This window comes from Papilio machaon, chromosome 28, assembly GCF_912999745.1.
Source record: "Papilio machaon chromosome 28, ilPapMach1.1, whole genome shotgun sequence".
Classification (NCBI taxonomy): Eukaryota; Metazoa; Arthropoda; class Insecta; order Lepidoptera; family Papilionidae; genus Papilio; species Papilio machaon.
The window spans coordinates 4,141,765-4,163,368 of record NC_060013.1 but is presented as its reverse complement, the minus strand read 5'-3'; the positions used below and the strand labels follow the sequence as shown (position 1 = coordinate 4,163,368).

General features: G+C 33.1%; 1 protein-coding gene across 1 annotated transcript in view; it reads left to right on the top strand.

Moving 5' to 3' along the window:
• LOC106709146 (protein slit) overlaps positions 1-21,604 on the top strand; it is a 53,778-nt gene that overhangs the window by 9,885 nt on the left and 22,289 nt on the right. Inside the window, exons 2-4 of the mRNA XM_045684961.1 lie at positions 9,672-9,743; positions 10,154-10,225; positions 10,734-10,805. Of these exons, the coding sequence (XP_045540917.1) occupies positions 9,672-9,743; positions 10,154-10,225; positions 10,734-10,805 (216 nt within the window). The remainder of the gene's footprint in view (positions 1-9,671; positions 9,744-10,153; positions 10,226-10,733; positions 10,806-21,604) is intronic.

Genomic DNA, 21,604 nt, shown 5'->3' with positions numbered 1-21,604 from the left:
GCGACTCCGTTCGAGAAATCTATCTATCCTCTATATATATATAAAAGAAAGTAGTGTTAGTTACACTATTTATAACTCAAGATCGGTCGAACTGATTTAGCTGAAAATTGATGGGGAGGTAGCTTAGAACCAGGAGACGGACATAGGAACTTTTTTATCATGTGTGCATTTTTTTTTTATTCCGCGCGGACGGAGTCGCAGGCGACAGCTTGTATTACATACAGACACATCAATGTTATCTTTGTGTTTTAACTAAAAGTAAAGTTTAAAAATGCTTCGGTCATGTGCCGTAACTTATTAATTTCTTGCTAATAACTTAAGTGGAATACTTGTTAACATATACACGATTTTCTAACGTGTGTTTTAAGCGAAAAATCTAACGTGTATTTGATAATGTTTAGAGGAAAACTTGTCGCTTTCACTAAAGTAAATTCTGTACGATTATTACACAATTTGAAGGTATTTTTTTTTTAACTAAACAAAGTACAATTATTTAATTTATTAAAGGCAACCTACTTACTCATTACTTTCTTCGAAATTCAACTTTAGTAACAAGATTCGTATTTGAATAGTGTGAAACAATACTTGCCGGAAGGCTAATTTTAATCATATTTCCTTTCTCACCCTTTTTTTTATCAGGAAAAGACGGGAAAGGGAAGTGTTTTTGACGCATCTTCTTCTTCTTATAGTACCATCTTTCGAAAGTCGGCGATCATTAAGTTAACTTGCACCATTGACACTGCGGCTCTAAAAAGCGAACGGGTAGTCTTTCCAAACCACTGGCAAAGGTTTATGTTAGGATGTTCGTCTTCGACCTACACTTCGCTTTCCTGTGATCTTTCCTTGTACTATGAGCTGCAGCAGTCCGTATTTTGTGCATAAGAAAATTGTGTATTTGACGCATAAGAAGGGAATGTATTCTCTTTCGGTGCCTCCTCCATCCATTAAGAGTCCAACGCATATGCAATTGTCGATGTCAATGGGCAGCGGTCGCTTCACTATTGCGTCGAATCCAGGTAACCGTTTGCTCGTATGCCACCTCATAATATAAAAGAAGACAAGCAAATCTAATTTAAACAGTCCATCCTATATTCATTTGGTAAGCATTGTGTTTGACTGACGTCACGGACTTAACGTGGCATTTATTTGCGTGGCAATTGCATGGCGCCTGTCAGCTGCATTTAGCAATGACTCAGTCTGATACAAGACAAGAAGACGCCTCTTGGATTACTAGACAGTTACGGAGTCTTTTTAAACGGATTTATTTAACTTGCTCTCTTTATTTATATCTCTAGTAATTGAACCAACTAATGCCCACTGATCTTTATATATGGGTAGCTGTCGCCCGCGACTAGGTCCGCGCGGAATTAAAAAAATAACTTAATAAGTAGCCTATGTGTTCTTCCAGACTATGTTCTACATTAGTGCCAAATTTCATCAAGATCCGTTGTGCCGTTCCGAAGATACCTTCATACAAACATCCATCCATCCATCTAAACATTCGCATTTATAATATTAGTAAGACAGTAAGGTTAACAAGATTTAGCTAGAATTAAACAGTTTGTCTATGTTAATTATTCAACTTTGAATAGAAATATTTCGTTTCCAATTAAAAGGAAATTTCTCCACATAAAAACTTATTTATTAATAACTAGTTATGAACCTTAGTATGTCGCATTGCGATGCGAATACGAACTGAGCCCCGCCTATACTGTGTGGCCCGCGGCAGACACGATCCCTGTCATAGATTATACATATATTATAAAACAGAAGTGAATTAGGTACCTACATACATTTTAAATTATTATTTTAAAAAATAATCTTACTAATATTATAAATGTCAACACATAGGCTACTAAGTTTTTTTTTAATTCCGCGCGGTCGCGGTTGTCAGCTAGTATAAAATAAAAATAAAAAATTACATAAAGATATCAATGCAAAAGTGAAAAAAAAAACAATATTTTAGAAGTTGTTGTATATTGATTGATTGGAGTGTAATTTTTGAACAACTTGAATGTCACAAAACTACAACGTGTCTGTGAACATACTCTTTGACGTATAAAAATAACAAACTTATAGGTTATAATATTGAAGGGCCGGTTCATAAATTTTCTGTATACGTAGGTGCAAGCTGTAGAATATTCCTTGCGTCAGTATCCCTAGGAATTGTGGCTTAATCTAGACCTGAGCGCCTTTATTTCATACATTTTATAGCGTAAGAACACCCGAGGGTTTTACGACATTTTCATTTACTTATGTTTTTTTTCAAACAACTGGCTAAATTTTTTATTTGTTTACTAGCTGTCGCCCGCGACTTCATCTGCGCGGAATTAAAATATTAAGTAACCTATGTGTTATTCTAGACTGTTATCTATTTATGTCCAATTAAAATCCTTTAAGCCATTCTTATGTTATGTATCAACATACAAACTTTTTGCATTTATGTTATTAGTAATATGTTTTTTTTTATTTGTTTACTAACAATTATGAAATGACATTCAAAGTGACAGCTGTCAAAAGGACCATAGATTAAAATTTTACTTTGAACTGTCAGATAAATGTAATTTCAATTTCCTTCGTTCAATTACTTGATAAAATAAATATTTTAAGTGTTGCCGGTGTTCTAGGATAAATATGAATTATGGATTTCAATGGATTGTCCTTAAAAATTTAAAGAAAGTTATAGTTAACTACTAATTCACGACATTTTATCATATGTTTTTCTTTTAAGATTTCAAAAAAATATTAAAAATGTCAACAACGAGACATGATAAAACATAATAAAGGTTTTTGAAAGAGATGGTTAATTTTTTTTGATTTCTTAATTTGTTTATTAGACTATTAAGATCAGTCTATATGTCGTATAGAAATACATAATCTTTTTTCTGGCATAATAGGACTTTTTTTCACTTATTTATTAAAAGCATTGTCACCCTACACGTAAGAATAGAATCTGAAGTGCGTACATCTGTACAGCATCAATGCGTGTATAGTACGTGGCCACTGAATGCCCTCTGTCGCTAGTTCAGTACGTGATGTTCTTTCATTGAAGGGGATTAACAGAAGTTATAATAAACAAAAATTTATTGCTTTATTGTGAGTAAAACTAACAGTAACTGGAGGGTTTTTAAGTGAGGAAAAAACTTCGTCTTTAAGTGTTTTTTTTTTTATATCATAAGGTGTCAAACGAGCTGCCTGTCATCTGAATCCGCCTAAATACCGCTGTCCATAGACATCCGCAATTACAGATTTATTGCATACCTTTAATCGACAGAGGAGGGGAGGTACGCAAGAGGATATATCTTTTTTCTATGAGTCCTCTCCTTCGTCAAATACATTTCCCCATCTCATCCTTTCCTTATAAGAGTTGAAAATGAACTAAAATTAGGCCTCTGGCACCAAGGGATCAATTAAAATATCGAAGTGATTCGCCCATCGACATCTGTATTATGTTTAAAAAATGAGATGCGTTGCTTACTTTTAATGGAAAAAGGAAACAATGCAAAGAAAAAGATTTTCTTCCTCAATATCTAGACCAGGGATAGCAAGTTAATGGCACCCGATACAATATTTTGTGCACTTCACTATGCACTACGGAAAAAACTACGAGCAAACGCGAGTGATCCCTACGCTAATGTTTCAAATAATAACAAAGTCAAAATAACTTGACAAGAGAGATTCAAACAAGAGACAATTGGCACATTGATAATTAAAGGTTCGCCTCTGTCCTAGACGGTTTACAAATCAACGTGTGATTCTTGAAGGTGTTAAGACCTTTAACTGGAAACCATTTAAAGCGGTGGACATAGAATTTGGAGTTATTTTGAGTTAAAGAGAAACTTAGACGAGGAATTGAATAGTAGTAGACGCCAACAACATCAGTTTCACGAATTTGTAGGTTCGCCCGCTGCAGTACCACGACCACACAGCCGACAGGCGTCAATTGTAAGCAATTCCGCGTACATTCTGATGAGTGGGCGTGCCGGAGGACTCATTTTAGTCTTTTTTCTTTTCTCAACCTTTTCTTGGAAAGGAGAGAATGGGAACGGGAAGTGAAATTGACGAAGGAGGGGACGCATAAGAAGGGGGAAACATACTTTTTCTGTGCATCTCCACCTCCATCGATTAAATGATGGCAACGGATGATGTCTATGGGCAGCGGTCACTTCTTTAGTTTGCCGCCTAATTATATAAAAAAGTCTTTTTCGTGACTTGACTTGTATCCCCACGTTTGTAGAATTATAAATGTTTATAGAGGCGGCAACTAAAACTAAATGTAAGAGTTAATTAACACAATGTTTATAAAGTCGGCGTGTCTGTACATTGTGAGCTGCACCACTCTCGTAATGATACGCCACGAATACGACGGACCAATTAAAACTTGTCCGATGAACGTAGATGAACCATAATATGTTCGATGGATAGGACATTTCCTGCAGCTGTGTTAATGCAATCACTAAAATTAAAGATATGGTAAACTAATAATTAGTAAGCCTAATCCGTTTTAATTTACCACCCTATCCTTATAAAGAAAGGATGGGAAGGGAAGTGGATTTGACGGAGGATATATCCTCCCGACGCATAGGAAGAGGATATATCCTCTCTTCCTATGCGTCCCCTCCTGTGTCGATTAAAGGTAGGCAATGTATCTGCAATTGCGGATGCCTATGCGCAGCGGTCGCTTCGCTTTTTAAGCGGAATCAGGTGACCCCTTGCTTGTTTACCACCTTATGTTACATTAAAAAATCTAGATACATCTACAGAAATACTCGACACTATATGCAAATTCAACCATTAATACCGCACAATACTATTGTACTTTTTTCTATTAATTACTCAGTTACGTTTAGAGTATTTTAGACATATCTAAGATTCAGCCGTATCGTCCCCTATACTTATTCCACTCACATAGGGTTAGGGCACCAGATCTTCATCCACCAGATCTTCCATCATTTCTACTGTCACTTCCTTTTAAATCATATCACCTTTGACACAATCCATCTCTTAGGCATAAATGTCAGCCTTATAAATATAAAATACTATTTCTCATTGAATGTAAGTTTCCACCGCGGAATATAAAATACAAAAGCTTGTAATTTCTCTCATTTTATTAGTAAAAGAAGATATTAATATTATAATTGCAAGATTAGATCTATAGATCTTTCTTTTAACATATATAATATAGTAACTAACGCTTAATTAAGTAATATATAAGAGAAGGCGCTGCCTCCCGAAACACAGTTTTAACTAGTTCGGGAGACAGAGCCCCACAAATTTTGTGAAAAATGGCTTATAGTTAAATAAAGAAATTTTATTTTATTTTTTATTTTTTTTCTTATTCAGGACATGTCCGAGAAAAAAATATTTTATAGTGCCCCTACAATTGTCCGAATTACAAGTTGTGCCGCAATCAAAGCTCAAGGGGCAAGATAATCGACTCTTTATAGCGGGGAATGTTCAGGATTGATTGAAATTAATGTTTAATTATATAACAAACATCGATGTTAATTAATATGTTGAAAGTTAATGTAATCATTCGTTAATTGGTCGCTAAGTGAAGATTTCATCGGCACGGCAGCCAAAATGTGGACGGAATAAAAATAGTGAGTAGTCTATGTGTTCCTCCAGACTATGTTCTACATCTGTGACAAATTTCATCAAGATCTGTTGAGACGTTCTGGAGATAACTTCAAACAAACATACATCTAAACATTCGCATTTATAATATTAGTAAGAAGTACAATGATTATAATCTCGAACACTATTTTACGACTACATTTCGTTGATAACTTGTTAATTTCCCGCGCTATTCTATTTTCACTTATCTTTTTCGACAATTCAAAAGGCAAAGGTTCTTAGTGGTCAATATGCCACCTCTTTGGCAGAATGATTATGCACTCAACTGTGCAGTTTCATTCAACACTAATCCCGAAAGTAAATCAACACTAAAGTAGCTCCTTAGTGACCACATAACTACTCTGATTATATTTGATCATTTGTGCAAAATATACAAATGAAGTTGTTATATATTTTAATAGTGGACCACCAAAAAGGACGGAGGGGTGAGACCAATTGCTGTTGGATCAACACTACGACGTCTGGCCTCCAAAATTGCTGTTCGACATATTTTACCAAAATTAAATTCGGAATTTGAGCCTGTACAGTTAGGCTTTGGTGTAAAAGGAGGGTGTGAGGCAGCCGTCCATGCGTTACGCTCTTTCTTAACTTATGGACAGCCTGACGTGTTGCTCAAAATTGATGTCAAAAATGCTTTCAATTCGGTAAATAGGGATACCTTGTTGACGGAAATAAAACATCATTTACCGGAAATATACAATTATCTTCTTCTCAGTTACGCGAACCCAACGAAATTGCTATATCGTTCTAATGAACTGTCTTCGGAAGTAGGTTGTCAACAGGGTGATCCCCTTGGGCCTGCAATTTTTAGTTTGGCTATAAATCCGATAATCAAAAAATTAAATTCTAAATTCAACGTTTTTTAATAGTCTTATAATGCTGATTTCAAATGTATTCTACACTAAGCACTTCCTTAGTTACCATTGGACTCTGAGTATAACAGAGTACGCAAACGAACTTCAAATATGTTGAATTTTCAATGACACTACTTCCCAAGGTCCACATTTTAATTAAATAAGGCTTCAGGAGACGTTCGGTCAATGACCCGACCCAATTCCCTCAATATTTAACGTAATACGAACATTTTACGTCTCTGAGCACCTCTATATCGCTTTATGATATAGAAAAGGGTATATTTACCATAGAATTATGAATTGATTAGATCTCACCAAAAAAAATTAAACAATTTAAAGATACTTTTTTGAAGTCACATAATTATTTGTAGTTTTTCGTTACAAGAAAGAGATAAAACATAAGACAGTGGAAAAAAAAGAAAATATTTTCGTTTGTGCGAAAATCTAAATTTTAAACGAAATAATAACTACGTTGATTAATTTGATGACTAGTGGTCGACCGCGACTTCGTCAATGCAGAAGAACAAATTTAACCTACAGTATGCAGTCTCGTCGAAATCGATCCAGCCGTTTCGTAGATTATCCGGAACAAACGTGGATTTACAGACACACTGACAAAATTTTTAAAATTACTTTTACTATCTATATATATAAAAGAAAGTCGTGTTAGTTACACTATTTATAACTCAAGAACGGCTGAATCGATTTGACTGAAAATTGATGGGCTGGTAGCTTAGAACCAGGAAACGGACATAGGATAATTTTTACCCCGTTTTCTATTTTTTATTCCGCGCGGACGGAGTCGCGGGTAAAAGCTAGTATAAGATACAGAAACTCCTATTTTATTAATATAGATAAATTATTCTCTGTTTTTAATATGTTTTTTTATCCTTTCTATAATATCGTTAAGTCTACATTCTTTCCCTTGACAAGGCAGTAAAAGTTTATGTCTCAAGATCAGTTGAAGCCTGCTCGTAAAGATTAAGCCAAGCTTTTTTATGTACCGATTATTGTGTAATGTTAACATATCTATATTATGTTGTTTCCACTGTTACGACATGCATTGATACATATTTGTTATCTCTGGTATTTAAATGAGTGTGAAAAAGATGATGCATTTTGTACTATAAAAAAATACTTTTTAACACTGTTACTGCGGTTGAATTAAAAAAAATTGTTTCGATTATTTTTTTGCTTTATACAAAGAGATTTATTTCATACCATTATATTGAAAATGTAGTTATTTTTAAATATTAGTTGGTATTAGCTTTCGCAGCGACTCCGTCAGCGCAGAATCTAAAAAAAAATTAATTAGTAGCTTATGTGTTCTATAGCTTCTAGACTATGTTCTACATCTGTGACAAATTTCATCAAGATATGTTGAGTCGTTTCGGAGATAACTTCTAACATCCATCCATCTAAATATTCGCATTTATAATATTAGTAAGATTGTATAATTGTTTAGTCTGGTTAAATTTAAAAAAAAACTCTTTTATTACTAAACAAATTACGCTACATTTTATTCTTATTTTATGTACGCGAGCGAAACCAGGGTAAGTGACTAGTAAATTATATAGTAACTAACTTATCAAAGGAAATAGGTCGCAAGTAGAGCCTTTTCAAGTTCTAAGTTAACTCACCCGAGCTCGAGTGCCACTTAGTGACGCTAAGTGACACTTAAGCAAGCTCATAACTTGGGTAATTTGTAGGAAAACTCGACTGGGGGTAATTTTTTATCCTTTGCCAATTGAAATACGACAAAATTACGTCTTAACTTCGGGGCTAATTAACTTGTGAATTTTTACTTAAAAAATTCTCTAATAATTTCTGTTAATTTAAATAATACAAAAGACACGTTTTTATTTTTATATTACAAGGTGGCAAGCGAGCAAGCGGCCACATGAATTCTCCGAAATGGCGAAGCGACCGCTGCCCATAGACATTCGCAATTACAGATGCGTCGCCTACCCTCAATCGACGAAGGAGGAGACGCACAAAGAGAGAATATTTAACCTTCCTATGCATCTCCTCCTCCAACGAATCCACCTCCCCTTCCCATCCTTTCCTTATAAGAAGACGTTTTATAATAAAGCAACCTTTCTATTAAGAATGTCCATTACTTCTAGTAATTCAATAGAGCCTACAAACGTAATCACTTACATTAACTTAGTTCACTTAAGTGTCACTTAGAGACGGCAAGTTGCGGCTTTGCTTGTGACTTGCAAAAGCACTTTTCCCAACAACCTTATGCCACATTTACTCAAAGTTAAGTGACTTAATTAATAACTTACTTAGGTTTACTAAGGAATACACTTTTATGTAATACACGACGTACTCTAAATGGTTAGGCAGAGATATTAAAATTGAATAAAATTTTAATTGCGCACGTACCAAAACAGAAGCTGGAGTTCGAATTTTGATCCTCTTTCCCTTCCAGTCCTCTTCTTCTAAGGAATGGATGGGGAAGAGATGTGAGTTTGGCAGAGATGGGGACGCATAGGAAGGGAAAATATCATATTTCTGTGTCTTGTTTCTGTTGATTACATTTAGGCAACGCATTTACAAATGCGTATGTCTATTGTCAACGGTCCCTTCGGTATTCTGGTGAATTTAGGTGGCCACTTGCGTGACATATTATGAAAAAAAACACACATACAGCGGTTTTTGTTACTACGTAGACCAGCACTAAAATAAGCTTTTTCGAAATCCATGCCCTAATGTCCAAATTAAGGGATGATAGTTTTTAGGTTGAAATGTTTTCCCTGCATAACTAGATAATGAACACTTTGGGTGCCATTTATTGTAAACTAGCTTTTTCCCGCGACTCCGTCCGCGCGGAATTAAAAAAAAAAGCATACATGATAAAAAAGTTCCTATGTCCGTCTCCTAGTTCTAAGCTACCTCCCCATCAATTTTCAGCTAAATCAGTTCGACCTATCTTGATTTATGAATAGTGTAACTAACACGACTTTCTTTTATGTATAACTAGCTTTTACCCGCGACTCCGTTCGCGCGGAATAAAAAATAGAAAACGGGGTAAAAATTATCCTATGTCCGTTTCCTGGTTCTCTAAGCTACCTGCCCACCAATTTTCAGTCAAATCGATTCAGCCGTTCTTGAGTTATAAATAGTGTAACTAACACGACTTTCTTTTATATACATAGATTTGTTTTGTTTCAGAGATCTGCAAGGCAACAATTTGACGATTATATTCCAAAGCGACTTTCAAAATCTGAACGAACTGAAGATATTGTAAGTATGCAATGTTTTTCTTTTTATAAAAGACGATATTATGTTTTTGGATTGGTGTTCACGCAGAAACGGACGGTTACATTTTTCTCGGAGAGAGGCGCTAATGTGAGCTGTCATAATTTAGTTTAACTTATGCCCACTGGTTCAGATATCGTTGTCAGTCTATAGAATACGACAAGGATATAGTAACTTTTTTCATATTGACAGGAGAGGCGCTAGTGGAGCTGTCAGATAATTTTGACAGTTTATATCTTAACCAACTTGGTCAATTTTGAAATGTGAAAAGTTATTCAATTGCTATTCTTCCTTGTTCTTATAACTTACATTAAAATATTGCTTGTCTGATTTTCTTCTATGAGAATGAAAGAGGTGTCATGACGTCATTTTAATTATATTTTTTTATTTTACAGACAGTTGTCGGAAAACCAGATACATACGATCGAAAGAGACGCATTTCTAGCCCTGAGTTCACTGGAAAGATTGTGAGTATGGATTTATTTTGATTTGTTATACATATTTATTGTAAATTAATTTTTTTTATACATATTTCAATTGGCAATAACATCAAAATGCTATAAAAAGCATTCGTCAAAATTTACGTTAGAAATTAGGATATTTAAGAGGTTTAGAAATAAAATAGAGTGTGCAAATTTTGTAAAATATGTTTTTAATAGCACAATTTAAGTTTATTTAGAACTAAATTTAATATCTAGATACTCAGTTAGCTTTTATCTTAACATGAAATTAATTTTGAGGTTATGTATTTTATAACCTTAAAAGTAATTTAATTTTTATTAAAATAGTTTCTTATGTATAATTAAATATAAATACTGCTATTAAAAACATATTGAATTGGTTTATAACAATCAATTTCTATTTCTACACCGTTGATTGTTACCACAACTTGTTAAGGCAAATCTAACCTCAAAAATGTTTGACAATCAATTTATTTTGTGACTTTATTTTGTTTTGTTTTATGTTAACTTGCAGGAAACTGAACAATAACAGAATAGGTCATTTACCGGACGGCATTTTCGTGAGATTGAAACACCTACAACGTTTGTGAGTTGAAAATGTTCTGGGTTCGCACCTAGCCCCCTTTCCCCTTCTAATGGTGTGGTACCAGCTATACTGTGGCTTGGGTTTTATTTGTTTCTTACATTTCATTTCATTTAAATACCTAAATCTAGTCAGCTAAGGTCTTGTTTTAAATCATTGTGTATATTTCGTATAGGGTACGGAAACAATGAAACAGCAATCCACAGTGTTTAGTGCAATCGAATTATATAGCCTATACAATTCATTTAAAGGAATCAATGAAAAAAACCATAATGATCAGAAATACGATTAAAATGGTTTGAAATTTTAATTACTAGATTTCAGACACAATTCATCAAACTTGGTATAAGTCGAATAAATACTGAAGCTAGACTTTTACAGTTGTCTTTGCCTTTTTACCGATATTTAAAACTATAAAATGTCAAAATGACTATGTCAAAATTGCCGCTCTTTTTTATCTATACCAAAATGAAAATTAAATTGAAAATAGAATTGAAGTGTTGAAAAACAGATTAAATAAAAGTATAGGTAGAAAAGTAAGGTTATGTAATTCGATAGCTTCCCGGTGCTGGTACCTGGTGCTTACGTCATTACTACCCTGGCGCTTGGCTCTACCACTGACCACCCCATAGACTGCTTCTAAAGCCGCAGCGGGTTCTATCTTCCAACTCTAAGGCTGAGAACAGAATCGTCAGCCAAAACTAAAGTTACATATTCGGTCAAAATCCTGTGGATAAAAATTTAAAATACAAAACAAATTAACATTTAGAAAAAAAAATCACTTATGTTGACGTACATTGTCAGATCTATTTTGACAGCTGTGAGAAAAGATTAGTGATGTCGATAGATTAGGAATTTTGGATCAAAAAAAAATTATAAATTTTAATTATCCTACGCAAAAGTTAATATTTTTAAAATTATAATTAATTAAAAAAATCACAATGCAATATGCAAAAGTAGAACGAAAACCAACACAAAAATTGGGTCAAAGATTAAATTACGTTTTCATTTCAATAAATCAGTAAACATTCTTTGTTAGCTGTGAAAATTTATCTACAATATTATGCAAAAAGATTAAACATTATTTACGTTATTTTTTTAAATATTGACTAAATTTTTATCCACAAGGACATGTTATATTAAATCATCTAACAAGTCCTTCGTCTATTAGAGACCTTCTCTCCCTATTTACCGGGCTTTCCATGGTGCAAGGTAATCCATACGCTAATATTTCATCCGGGCAACATTGACCAACAGCTTTGAGTGTGGCAACACTGTGTAATGCTAGATATTGTGTTTCAATATCCTTGATCCTTGTAAAATTGGTAATTTAGAGGTTATAATTTTGTTACTACGTCAGTTTTTGTAGGATAGAAATGGAATCTTATGATTTATAGGTTATGAAGCAATACTAGCTGACATTCCAATCTTTTTAAATATTATTTTCAAAAGTAATAGACAATTATAACTGTCTTAATACTGCCTTAAAATAATGTATATATGAATAAATAGCAATTAAAAACTCCATAAAAGTTTTAACGTTGTAAATAATTAAAATTTAAACTATAATTATATATAATTTAATTCCGAAGCTCATGAATTTAATGTTGATGTCTTAATTTAACTATCAATAGATTTTATAACAAATTTAACATAATTTCCTGTTACCATTTGTTCAAACTGTCATTACGTAATTTAAGGTTATAACGGCACCTTAGAAAGGAACCTTTTTAAACACTAGCAAATTATACAAGACCTTTTGCTTTTAAAAAGCAAAACTATAATAAAATATTTAAAAAACAATATACAATTGTATACCATAAACTTTTCATAACCTAAAATTTATAGTTCGATTTGTTTACTACCCTACACCGAGTTGTTAAATAATAATTAAGGGAGGCCCTTAATGTAGATTTCTTTTTAAACCGACTGTTTTTAATAAATAAAAGGGCAGTTTACTTGAAATTATTGTCAATTTTCTCGTACAATGTCCTCGGAAGCAACTTCCTTCCACATGACAATGTAATATTTTCCTCAAGGAGACCTTAACGAATCGTAATGAGTACGTAACACCGGATACCGAACTCAATGGGATCAACTGGGCCACAATACGAGCGTGCGTGAGCAACCAGTGCTGAGCTTAGCCTGTTTTATTTACTGTCGATAAAGTTTTAATGCGATGTTTTGTTAGACTTCCTGCTTTTAAGTGACGATATTATGTGAACACACGTTTCAAAGATTGGATTTTTGTTCACAGTTCTTTTATGATTTTGTACCTAATCCGTTCGCGCCATTGCTACGCTATTAACTCGATGATGTTAAGCGTTTGCTTTGTATCGATTTTATTGTGTGTTATATTATTATAGACGTTTTACATAAAATAGTGTTACGAAATACTAGATAATTAACGTTTTCTCATATTCAAAACCAAATGACAAGACAGTATATACTATGACTTCGTATTAAAAAGAGATGTCATATACAAATAAAGTATCACTAAAATAGAGATATTTATAAATAAAATAATAGAAGAATTACATATAATTAAAAAAAAACTTGAGAGGTGTCAAGGGACACCCGGATGGAACGAAGTTCCTTTCGATTAATTAGTGAAGGAACCAATGTTTATTCTATGAATAAAAAACTGAAGTCTTCACAAGAAGTACATTTTATTTCTATGAATTTTCGTTATATATTGTCACGTCGTTGCCATGGTGAAGTAGCGCTCATTCGTCGTTAACATACTTACTATAGCAAAAAGTGTCGTGACAACTTTTCGTAAGAATTTTTTCAGTCTAGCCCCCTTTCACAACGCGCGATAAGGAACTTCGTTCCAATATAAGAGAAACTGCGAATTTGTATAAACAACACTAAATAAACATTTATCTAAATAATAATAAAGCCTTAAACATAATATATGAAAGATATAATTAATTTGAACGTCACTATCATACGGTTTCATTTATAAAAAGTGAAGTAAATTTTTATCGACAAATAAAAATCGATAATTTTATCGACAATCATGCCATCCCTACGGAATTGTACCGCCGAATCTTACCGGTAGATGGCACCTATGCGTTGACAGCTCATGATATATGTCCATGTGAACATCGAGACGGACAGACAAAATTATGTAATACTCGAACTAAAGGGCCAGCAGTTACTTGTCAGTGACGTCACAGGAATATATTGTACTTCGTTTCAATACAAAAATAAAGTATTATGCACGAGCTTACAGCTAAGGAACATATAATGCAACCTGCAAATATCTGTGAAGAATTTTTACTAATGCGCATGTTTAGATGGATGGATGTTTGTTTGAATGTAGATCCGAAACGACTCAATGGATTTTGATGAAAATTAGCCCAGATGAAGAACATAGTTAAGTTATGTAGAACACATAGGCTATTTATTATGTTTTTTTTTCAATTACGAGCGGACGGAGTCGCGGGTGACAGCTAGTTCACTAATATGTGTGTTTTTGGGCGCTTAAACTTGTAAAGGCGTATTGACCTTAGGCCCGTGCCTGCTTTCTGGTTTAGGGCTGGCTCGAGTCCCCACAATGGGCACATCTATGAGTTTAGCGCTTTTAGTTTAGCGTTTGAGCGCGGAATTTAAAAAAAACTTTATTAGTAGCCTACGTGTTCTTCCAGACTATGTTCAACGTCTGTGCAAAATTTCATCAAGATACGTTAAGCCGTTCTGGAGATACATTCAAACATCCATCCATCCATCTAAACATTCGCATTTATAATATTAGTAAGATTAAATAATATATACTTCTTACTTACTTAATATTATAAATGGGAAGGTTTTCATGTATGTTTCTTAGCATGTAACTACAGAACAGCTGAACGGCAAACAAAATCGCGGACGACAGCTAGTAAACAAATAAAATTGTCCGTTATAAAATTCACCATAAAAGATCTTTCATTATAAGACTTGCTAGCTCGAAAGCTTGCAGTCGATAATTCCCGCCATTTTATTGCTAAATCCAAGATGGCGCCGCAAGTGTTGGCAGCTTTATAATTCCCTTTTTCTCACAAAAAAAATTCCCACAGCATTAGTGTCGCGGGAAAGCGGTAAGACGCATGAGCGAACTCAACGACTTCTATCCTAGAAGTGTACACTAAAGAACAAAAAAAATTATCCACTTCGATTCACATCGAAGCTTTCTTTATTTATTTAATTGTAATGAACTCTAAGTTCACACTTTGTGGGTTGAAATTATTGTGGTTTTTACTAACTTTAACGATAAAACAAAGGTTTATTGTTATTGGGTATTTTTCATTGTCGTGCAGGTTTTTAATGAAGCTTAAGAGCCCTTTAAAGCTACTGGATTGAATCTTTCAACGTCTGCTTTGAAAGTCAAAAATATTTTTACACATCTTTGAGTTATGTAAAGCCACATCAAAAAGTTCAAATAATCCAAAATAAAATTATTTAAACACGTAAAAAGAAAAATTTTTAGACTTTACTAATTTTTAATTTTATATTTGTACCATTATTTTTGATGCGAAGTGTAACCGTCTTTTATCGCCGCTTCGGGAGCACGCTCGACTTACTCTCAAAGACGTGCATCTTTCAGGGCTTTAGTGCGGCACTAGACTTCGCCCGCGGCTCTGCTTGAGAAAACTGCTATTAAAGTACAAAGGTAGGGTTAATGGTGCCACCTACTGATGCGTTCTTTTACAAACAGGACAAGAAGTTTAAATAAAAAAGTTTTTATTTTTTATAAAGGAAGTAAATTATGTCGTAACTTTTCTGACTAATAAATATTTGAAGAACTGCACAGCATTTAAATCTTTGTCAAAGAATAAAAGAAAGAATTCATTTTGCGATTCGAACGCCATATTGTTGGAATACGAAAACTTACTGGGATTTAGGGTTTCTTAATGTATAAACTTTTAATTATCTTGCAAGAGAAAACCTCTTGGTTAATAATAAATGCGCACATCCGACAAGATGGCAGCTCCTACAATAGACGTTGGAGCAAAAATATCCGTGGAGACGTGGCGTAGCATAATTGCAACTTAAAAATGCCAGGCGTATGAAATTATAACGACAAGTAATTCTATATAATATTCAAACTACACTTTTTTAAGAAAAAAATGTTAGATTAATCTAAGATTTAAAGATTCAAATAATCTATTTTTATCAAGAAAAAAAGATCTTTGATAAGACACTGAAAGACGCTATTTTTGATTCATTATCATGTAATTTTGTAATTCTAAATAACCAAGATTAACTAATTTCTGTATAAAATATTGATTTAACTCTGAATCTTATCAAAAATACAATAAAAGCCCTTTATAACTCCAACAAGAATGCAAGAGAGACGCGTCAATATTTTACGAACAAATTTACTTAAATTTCTCGCAAACTTCTTGTATTCTAACAAGCCAAAGGGACACTGAAAAATGCAAGCAAAATAGCGAGACAGCACTGACAAATGCTAGGGTTGACACCTAAAATTTATTCTAGTATTATAATATTTAAAAATCGCCAAAAATAGTGTATAAAAAATAGGATGTCTTCATGATCTTCAAATTAAAAAAAATATTTTATAAATAAATTTTAGTTACTAATTTATCAACTATTATATATATGATGACAGAATTCTCGTATCTGTGTAAATGGGATTATATATATAGCCCGTGATTCAATAAAATTAATTAGTAAGCTATATGTTTGTCTAGACTATGATCTACATCTGCTTCAAATTTCATCGAAATCCGTTATGCTGTTACGGAGATACCTTCAAACATCCATCCATCCATCTAAACATTCTCATTCATTATATTAGTAAAATAAATAATAATTTAATAATTACATTTCTATTAAATCGAAAAAACCGCAAAATCTAAAAGATAATTTCCACAATTTCGTCAACCCTACATCCCGGTCTTGGAAATAAAATGCCCCTTCTCAAATGATACACAGTTTCGCGTCCACCGAGCGCTTCGTCTCCTCTGGGAGCTGCTCTTTATAAATAATTCTCTCGCAATATTCAAGTTACGTATCCCTCAGGACGCAGTGCTCAAGGAAACGAAGTCCTTTACAGACCTATTCAATTTTTACGCATTTTTACACGTCCCAAGAAAAACGGGAACGAATATATATTACAGTGAAATTACACTGCAGTAAAAAATATTGCTGTTTCTCTTTTTTTAACGAGAATGTAAAAGATAGCAATATACTATTATTACAAGAGTAAGATTTTTTAAGATGACTATGGCAATACAAGAAGCATATAGCAACACCAGTAAGTTAAAATTTATTAAGATATACTCTATGTGCCAATCAGGACTTTTACTCTTTGACAAAAGGATGTTTTTTGAACAAATAATATTCGTTGATATAAAAAAAACGGTTCGTATGGCTTTATTATAATAATATGTTAATACAAATTGCGAACCTGGATAAGTGAGAATCATTGTCCGGTCCCGACTCCATAAGCGAGAAACTTGGGTAAGAGAGAAACCTCTAGAAGTGAGAAAAATATCACTATCCCTTGAACTCACGCTTATCCAGGTTAGACTGTAATTAATAAACGTGGAAAATCTATTTTATCGGTTTTTCAGAAAGCTTTCAAAATTATTTCGTTTACTTTATACAAAACGGTGAATAAAAATTATTCAAATGCCACAAAACAATTAAATTTGCAGAAAACTTTCACGGTAATAGTTACTCAGCATATGTTTGTTGCAAATTTTCTACCTAATGTTATTTCAATGAACAACATCGCAACGACATTTCAATGAAATCGTTAATAAATAACCGTCCATTTCTCCGTCCGTTTATAGGTAACTTTATTCCAATCAATACCGTAACTATAAAATTAAAGCGACCGTTTCGTACTTAATATTCTTGGGGCGTCTGTTATTTGAATGTTTTAAGCCCAATTTCTTTAAGTACAACCTTATATTGTATTCAAATAAGTTAACACACGTGTGTCTTGCATTTGAAATAAATGTTTTTTATATGGAAATCGATAGTTTAGTTTGTCGGATACTATCTTATACATGTAAACATTGCATCATTTGGTTTATTTTAACAATTATTTAGTGATGTAACTGTGTAACTTGTTTTTAATTCGAATAATTACAGGAGGAAATAAATAGCAATTTTAATTCCATTACTATTATGCAACATCACTATTATATACTTGCAGGCACTTTAAGAAAGAAAGTAAAGTAATTAAGTAAACAAAAATGCACCAAAATGATCGCTTATTAGGTTCATTATATTAAGCACAAAAAATCCAAACAGATTGGTCTCAATTATTTGATATACAGTTAGAGTATTATTAAAACATTACGCTTTCAAGTCAAATTGAAAAGAATGAAATTACATAAACAAAATGGCCCTTCAGCGTAACAAAATGGCTTCCATTGAGCTAGACAAAAAGACGTGAACACATTTAGAGTTGATGGTGAAAAGAAAAAGCCTCAACACGGCTGCAGAAAGCTTTCCCGTGTTCTTTGCGACATAAAAACAAACTGCTTTCAACTGAGAGGCTTAATAAAGTTTTAGACAAATCGTCGGTAAGTAAGTGTCGCCAGTCTAATGTTAACTAATGGTATTGCCATATAATACGCATATAAAGTCTATTTACATAACGAATCTTATATTTCCAGTTGATTTTTAGTTTTGGTCAAGCGTTGAAAATTATTTAAAACACACAGTTAATAAAAAAAATTAAAAGAGTAAAAAGGTTAAAAATTTAAGTGAAAAAAGGACATATTTTTACAAATATCTACAACAATTTCATAACAATAATTTATTAGCACAGAAATGTTATTGCACTGACAGCACTTTTGGCGGGAGAGTCAGTATTTTCGCGCGCCAATTCCCCGGAATGGCGTCTTTACTTGAAATGTCAATTTAAAACGGATTAGGGACACCAGCGGTCCCTAGTGGGAGATGGTATTATTTCTTGACATTATAAAAGGAGACCACAGCTTGTTTTGATGCGGAAAATATATACAGTAGAAAAGTTTATCATTTAAGAATACAATCTACACTTGCCAATCACTTTCTATTTAATTAATTTGGCAATTTCGTTGACTTTGTAAATGCAAATTTACTTTGCATTAATCTTACTAATATTATAAATACGAATGTTTAGATGGATGTTTGTTTGAAGGTATCTCTGGAATAGTTCAATCTTCTTGATGATTTTTGTCACAGATGTAGAACATCGTTTGGTAGAACAACACATAGGCTACTTATAAAGTTTTTTTTAATGCCATAAGGACGGAGTCTATAATCTTGGACGGAGCTAATAACCTTTATGTTTTTAAGTATGTAAGTATTTAAGTAAAATTAGGTATGTAATTTTGACTGCCACGGTCGTCAACTTATTTTCATTAAAATAAATCAAGAGTATCTAAATGTAGGCAAAAATATAACACAAAATTTTGTATCCCCTGTAAGAACGTCCTCATCTTTTATCGTATAACCAAAACAATAATTTGACTCAAGTCTAAAGCTCATTATCCGCTACGACTTCCGCCCTCTAAGATGGCGGTGTTTCCGGCGCCGCGCACTCGATGTCTGTTCTTCATCCGGAGCGGACGTGTCGAAAGACTCTCCAGTCTAATTGATGCTTTTAAACTACTCGGAACATTGTTAAGAAACTTTTGGCTACGTTTTAATAAAGTTAATCTTTGTGGAAAATTATTTAGTGCACAATGTAATATGATTACATCTAACTGATTTATTCTTAACTAGCTTTTACCCGCGACTCCGTCTGCGCGGAATAAAAAATATAAAACGGGGTAAAAATTATCCTATGTCCGTTTCCTGGTTCTAAGCTACCTGCTCACCAATTTTCAGTCAAATCGATTCAGCCGTTCTTGAGTTATAAATAGTGTAACTAACACAGCTTTCTTTTATATATATAGATAATTGTTTGGGTTATAAAATATATGACAATTATTATTTTAGTTTTATAGTACTTTAAATCAAATATAATTTGTATAATGCATGTAAATACACGTAAGTGTTGTTACAATTTAATGAGTCTAGTTTTATTGTAATAATTTAATAGTAATTTGCCACCTGCAGTGTTCTAACTTAGAAACCATTTTACGACTCTATCACTTAATGTATTGAACATTAACATTTTAACGATCATTATTTACGACGATTTAGCAAATAAAAATTATGTCTGTTATAATAAAATAAAACCTAACCTAACAAACACACTTTAAGTATTCCTTAACTAAAGAATTCTTTTAAAGACCATTTAAGAATGCAAATGTAGTACTAAGTCTTGGCTAAATGCTGGTTACCAATAGACGTGTTTAGTCAATACCAGTATGGTGTTAGAACGTTGTAAGAAAGAGACAGAGGTAATAATTTAAGAATTCTTGAGTAACTAAATCAAATTAAAAACAGTATTTTTTTTATTATAATTAATAATAACGACTATTTTAATCTATAATTAACTTCCTGATTTATTTCTTTTTATATTATACGTACAGCATTGCCAGTACAGTGACCTAAAAGCAATTAATATCAATAAAGGCATGTAATTAACAGCCCGCCATTACGCGCGAACAAGATGGCGTCGCTTCCGTGCACAGATAATTACTTAAATTAATTATAATACGAGTCTGTGATAATCTGGAAATGTGTCACAGTCAAATTATAGACCGACAAAGTTATCTGACCCGGTGGGCATAAATCAAATTAAATTATGATAACACACTAGCGCCTCTGTCGATGTCGAAGTGTCACAAAATACTTTTCATATTGTTGTTGTCTTGTCGTTGTTTTTTCTTTTGTACCTTTTTCTGTGGCAATGTAGGTTTTGCATGTTTTCTGACAGAACTAACCGCGATACTAGCGCCACTCTTACCGGTGCAGAAAAGCTTGTATCACTATACCATAATTGGAATCGATACGATTTTTTAATTAACTTTGAAAACAGCGTACAAAAATGACGTAGTTTTAACGGAACATTAAAACGGAACACTCTTAAGATCAAATACGTAATAATGTCTAAAAAAACTCTCATAAAAGCTAAAAGACGTTATGTGTGCAACTATAACTTTCGACTTAATTGAATTGTGAGATTTAATGATATTTCAACTAAATGCGAAGGATATAAACGTCCTCGGCTGTGCACTATATGTATGAAAAAGAAAGTTTCTTACGATGTTCGAAGACATTTTCAAGTGAAAATTCAGTCAGTATATTACAGTTACGCGTACAAGATTCTAAAACGCTTTTTTGTTCTCTACATGGCCTATACTCTATCAGGCATTGAAGTGGTATCGATGGCTCCATTAGACGGCATTGTACGGCGGCCATCTTGACGGAAAGCGCGGGAAAGTATTGCAAATGGCGGACGCAGAACCAAGTCTTACTACTTCCGAAACTATGAATTGGTTCTTTTAAAATATGTATTTTTCTTGTAAAATCTTAGAATGTTCTTAAGAGATTTATTATTAAATAGTGTAGAGAACTTTTTAAACATAATTCATCATATAAGTGACATAGAAATGTGCTAGGGCTGTCAAAAACCAATAAACATTACACTTTAGGATCTTTTTACTTCCAATTTTTTCTCGTAATATTGTAAACTGACTATAATGTTGATTGTTAACGTTGGTTTTCACTGCCACTAGAGTTACGAAAACGATGCTAGTATACTTTTATCAGATATTTCCTCACAGTTAATCAACTTCCGCGTCCTTCAGTTTTCAAATCGATAGGCCAATGTTGCGCCCCTCGACAACTTGTTAAATATTAATTAGTAAGTCCGACATTGTAATGTCGTTTATTGGAAC